Source organism: Penaeus chinensis, chromosome 13 (assembly GCF_019202785.1).
Source record: "Penaeus chinensis breed Huanghai No. 1 chromosome 13, ASM1920278v2, whole genome shotgun sequence".
NCBI lineage: Eukaryota > Metazoa > Arthropoda > Malacostraca > Decapoda > Penaeidae > Penaeus > Penaeus chinensis.
Genome location: NC_061831.1, coordinates 3,121,884 through 3,126,883, shown reverse-complemented (window position 1 = coordinate 3,126,883; position 5,000 = coordinate 3,121,884). Strand labels below are relative to the sequence as shown.

The window sequence follows — 5,000 nt, the reverse complement described above, 5'->3', positions numbered from 1 at the left end:
GAACCCCCTTCTGGGGAATGTCTGTCTATGGAAGAGGCTGTGTTGCTTTGTACTGGTGGCTTGCTGCCTACTGGAGTGATCATCCTGCAGGTGTGAGACATAGGGATTTTCTCTAATAAACCAAAATTGTCCACTTGGTCTTATCTTAACATATGAAATGTAGGCACATATACAAACAATAGTACTTTTGCTCTGATATTATATTCAGAAATAAAACATGGCAACTCACAGAAATTTCAATAAAAATTCTTTAAAGTTAATATTTCCAAATGATTCTCAGCATCCTGAGTAACTTAGCACTTAATAAAATTATATTTAACAATACAAATAATTCAAAAGATAAAGTGTGCATGCTTCATTTCCTATAATGAGAGCAATAACACCATGCTATCTTAAAAATTGTTTTTGTGCATATCATACAGAATTTACATTAATTTATAAACCTTATATGTTAACATGCCTTTAATATCTTATTGACATTCTTGGTTTATTTATTTCCTTTAGCTGGCAGACTTTTAGGAAGGCAATGAACACAAAAAAAATTACCTTCAGCAGATCAAATATTTCTAGACCAACATACCATTAACTGATGGAGGAAAGTGAAGGTTAGTCGGCCAACCTCAAAAGAAATATATAGCTATGTAAATGTACATAAACATATATGTATACAAATAATTTTTTTAACAAGCAGTCATATATTTCATAAATTACTTAGTCTCTGGCCTGCAGAGGCATATGGGGAAAACTGCTGGGACCTAATCCTACTGATGTACTACAGACCACCTAGAGGCAGTCCCAGCGCTGTGAGAATCGTAGGTGAATCGACCATTGACATAAACCCTGAAAGACATTACAGATCACACCATACACAACGGAAGACACTGTGTAGTCTCTCCCTGTCTGGAAGGATTGGTTAGAAAAAATGCTCATGCTCAAATAGGAAATATAGTGTCAGAGTGCTTTGTACACAGGTAGAGATAGGGTATAGCAGAAAGAACTTTCGGGGAACTGTACATAAAACCAAAGTGTCTAGTATGTAAGCTATTAGAGCTAGAAGAAAAATACTTCTTTAGTAAACAGCATAATTAAGATCATATCTTTGTTCTTGAATCATGAAAATATCAATGACTTTAATATCAGTTTGGAAAAATACCACTCACATATACTGATATATGTATTGTTAAATCTTTACTGAAATATCAAGTTCCATAAATTGCACATCTTAATACTGAAATGCCATGAAGAAAAGAAATGAAAAGATAAAAGTTGCATTTAAAATGCTCCAATATATCATATATCTCTCATAATGTGTACCTACCATAAAGAATACAGTAACATGGGTACACATGCAACCATAACAAGAGCAGAATAAAAAACTAGGATGTTTTGAATCCACCTGGAGCCTTTGTCAGATAAATAACAAAAAACTTGATAGACACTTTTGCTTTTTGGCCTTGTCTGACTAGGAATCCATGTGGACACAGTGTCACAGTTTATATTTTGTTCCTGCTGTGGATGCATTTCATTTTATATATAAGTACCATGTAATGTATTACTCATAACATCAGGCAATAAGTTTAAATATTTTCATTATAAACGCTTTCACTTCATAATCAAACAAGCATTTTTAAATGGCCTTTATGCTTTGTGGCAATCAAATCATAATCAGTGAATAAAATCTGAAAATACTGTATAAACATTATTTCCATCATTGTAACATACCAAGTAATGCAGCAATTGACGACAGAAAAGCACTTTAAGAAATCATTTCTACAACAGCTGACAACAGTAATGGGAATTATAACATTTCTACTGTGTTGAGTATATTGTATTTCATTTCGTATATTTGTGTTGACATGCATATTCTTTTCAGATTGTTATTGAAAGTTAATGAAATCACAGGGACTTTAAATTCCGGTAAAGCAACAGATACGGCATGAAATAAGTGATCTTGTCAATTCTATCAAATTTTGATTAGTTAACCTACTATACTAACTAGCATGTAATCTATTCTAGACATTCAGCAGAAACTGCTATCATAGTTCTTGCATTTCCATGATATTAAAACGAACATAATTCAAACTAAGAGGGCATTTTCCAATATTCTTTTCATCGTTTGTTTTACACAGTTTCGCAGCTTGGTTATATGTACTGGTGCAGTAATTTCAGAGCACCATACCACTTAGTGTTTGTCCCCATTCCTTAATCAATTCATGGGGTATTACAGGCCATGAATGATTAACCTCCCTCATGCCCATCACTCTCACAGAAACCCTCTTGAAGGACACCCACCAGTAAGTGATCAATGCACCACAACCTTGGACTGGTTTCATCAGTGCGGTACACGTAATAATTCTCAGTGCAGTAATATTCGTATAATATGACAAGGGATCATGCATGAAATATGAGATTGTAGACTATACAGAAAATGAAAGTAGTCTATATGCCAATAACAATCTTTTGTGTTTCATTTTAAATATGCCATAAATATTTATTCCTGTTATAATTCTCAACAATAAGCGTAGGCCAATGCAATATATAGATATAAACTGGAAGCTAAACCAGAGGTTAAGAAATCTTTGATAAAACGTATGCAATGTGAAGTGGGGACGAGACAGAAATTAATTCCGAAAGATGGTTACGGCTCCAAGAGAAAAAAAGGTAGAAGTGGATAGAAGGAAAAAAATATATATACACACAAATCGCACTTCTAATGAAAAAAAGAAAAAAACGGTGTTCTGTTGCAATTTTACGAAGAAAAAGTCAAATCCTCCCACAAGTTTGCCATGCATGCGTAAAAGATTCCAAACAATAGGTGAATGGACTTACTTCGAGGACGCTGAGGTGTTCATGATTTGCACAGGCGAGGGCCCTACACGCGACCTCCCACTGAGAGTGAGGATTTCGCTGCGCTTGTAGGTGAGTTCGGTTCCACAACACAGGCGATGCATTTTGGTGCGGAACTGCGGGCGGGGGGAGTGGCGTTAGCTTGGCGTGAATGGGATGGGGGTTTTCAAAGGGTTAATTGAAGGAGTGGATATGGGAGAACGGATTGAGGAGGAGGAGGAGGAGGAGGAGGAGGAGGAGGAGGAGGGGGAGGAGGAGGAGGAGGAGGAGGAGGAGGAGGAGGAGGAGGAGGAGGAGGAGAGGAGAAGGATGAGAGGAGGAGGAGGAGGAGGAGGAGGAGAGGAGAAGGATGAGAGGAGGAGGAGGAGGAGGAGGAGGAGGAGGAGGAGGAGGAGGAGGAGGAGGAGGAGGAGGAGGAGGAGGAGGAGGAGAGGAGGAGGAGGAGGAGGAGGAGGAGGAGGAGGAGGAGGAGGAGGAGAGGAGGAGGAGGAGGAGGAGGAGGAGGAGGAGGAGGAGGAGGAGAGGAGGAGGAGGAGGAGGAGGATGATGAGAGGAGGAGGAGGAGGAGGAGGATGATGAGAGGAGGAGGAGGAGGAGGAGGAGGAGGAGGATGAGAGGAGGAGGAGGAGGAGGAGGAGGATGAGAGGAGGAGGAGGAGGAGGAGGAGGATGAGAGGAGGAGGAGGAGGAGGATGAGAGGAGGAGGAGGAGGAGGAGGAGGAGGAGGAGGAGGATGAGAGGAGGAGGAGGATGAGAGGAGGAGGAGGATGAGAAGAGGAGGAGGAGGAGGAGAGGAGGAGGAGGATGAGAAGAGGAGGAGGAGGAGGATGAGAGGAGGAGGAGGAGGAGGAGGAGAGGAGGAGGAGGAGGAGGATGAGAGGAGGAGGAGGAGGAGGAGGAGGAGGAGGAGGAGGAGGAGAGGAGGAGGAGGAGGAGGAGGAGGATGAGAGGAGGAGGAGGAGGAGGAGGAGGATGAGAGGAGGAGGAGGAGGAGGATGAGAGGAGGAGGAGGAGGAGGAGGAGGAGGATGAGAGGAGGAGGAGGATGAGAGGAGGAGGAGGATGAGAAGAGGAGGAGGAGGAGGAGGAGGAGGAGGAGGAGAAAGAGGAGAAAGAGGAGAAAGAGGAGGAAGAGGAGGAAGAGGAGGAGGAGGAGGAGGAGGAGGAGGAGGAGGGGGGGAGGGGGAGGAGGAGGAGGGGGAGGAGGAGGAGGGGGAGGGGGAGGAGGAGGAGGAGGAGGAGGAGAGGAGGAGGAGGATGAGAAGAGGAGGAGGAGGAGGAGAGGAGGAGGAGGATGAGAAGAGGAGGAGGAGGAGGAGAGGAGGAGGAGGATGAGAAGAGGAGGAGGAGGAGGAGGAGGAGGAGGAGGAGAAAGAGGAGAAAGAGGAGAAAGAGGAGGAAGAGGAGGAAGAGGAGGAGGAGGAGGAGGAGGAGGAGGAGGAGGGGGGGAGGGGGAGGAGGAGGAGGGGGAGGAGGAGGAGGGGGAGGGGGAGGAGGAGGAGGAGGAGGAGGAGGAGGAGGAGGAGGAGGAGGAGGAGGAGGAGGAGGAGGGGGGGAGGGGGAGGATGGGGAAGACGAGGAGGAAGAAGAGGAGGAGGCCCCATAAAGAAGGCTTGAGGTGGCGCAGGATGGAAGTCAGAGTGCTAAAAAACAGGACTGTCCTGCTTGAAGACGAATGTCTGGCTCCCCTAAGAATAATATATATATATATATATATATATATATATATATATATATATATATATATATATAGAGAGAGAGAGAGAGAGAGAGAGAGAGAGAGAGAGAGAGAGAGAGAGAGAGAGAGAGAGAGAGAGAGATAGAGAGAGAGATAGAGGGAGAGATAGAGGGAGAGATAGAGGGAGAGATAGAGAGATAGAGAGATAGAGAGATAGAGAGATAGAGAGATAGAGAGATAGAGAGATAGAGAGATAGAGAGATAGAGAGATAGAGAGAGATAGAGAGAGATAGAGAGAGATAGAGAGATAGAGAGATAGAGAGATAGAGAGATAGAGAGATAGAGAGATAGAGAGATAGAGAGATAGAGAGATAGAGAGATAGAGAGATAGAGAGATAGAGAGATAGAGAGATAGAGATAGAGATAGAGATAGAGATAGAGATAGAGATAGAGATAGAGAGAGAGAGAGACAGATAG

At 43.3% G+C, this 5,000-nt stretch overlaps 1 protein-coding gene across 4 annotated transcripts in view; it reads right to left on the bottom strand.

Annotated features, from left to right (window-relative positions):
* Positions 1 to 5,000, bottom strand: part of LOC125031408 — a 102,628-nt gene that overhangs the window by 6,077 nt on the left and 91,551 nt on the right. For 2 of the 4 annotated variants that reach the window (XR_007115484.1, XR_007115485.1), the window contains exons 28-29: positions 2,830 to 2,963; positions 1 to 84 (exon numbers count right to left, since the gene is read on the bottom strand). The exon at positions 1 to 84 is cut by the window's left edge and continues 472 nt beyond it. Coding sequence is in view for 1 of the 4 variants with exons in the window: in XM_047622123.1 (XP_047478079.1) it covers positions 2,830 to 2,963 (134 nt within the window). In the remaining 3 variants the exon portion in view is untranslated. Of the gene's footprint in view, positions 85 to 711; positions 841 to 2,829; positions 2,964 to 5,000 lie in introns of all 4 variants that reach the window. The other 2 variants (XR_007115486.1, XM_047622123.1) reach the window with 2 other exon arrangements.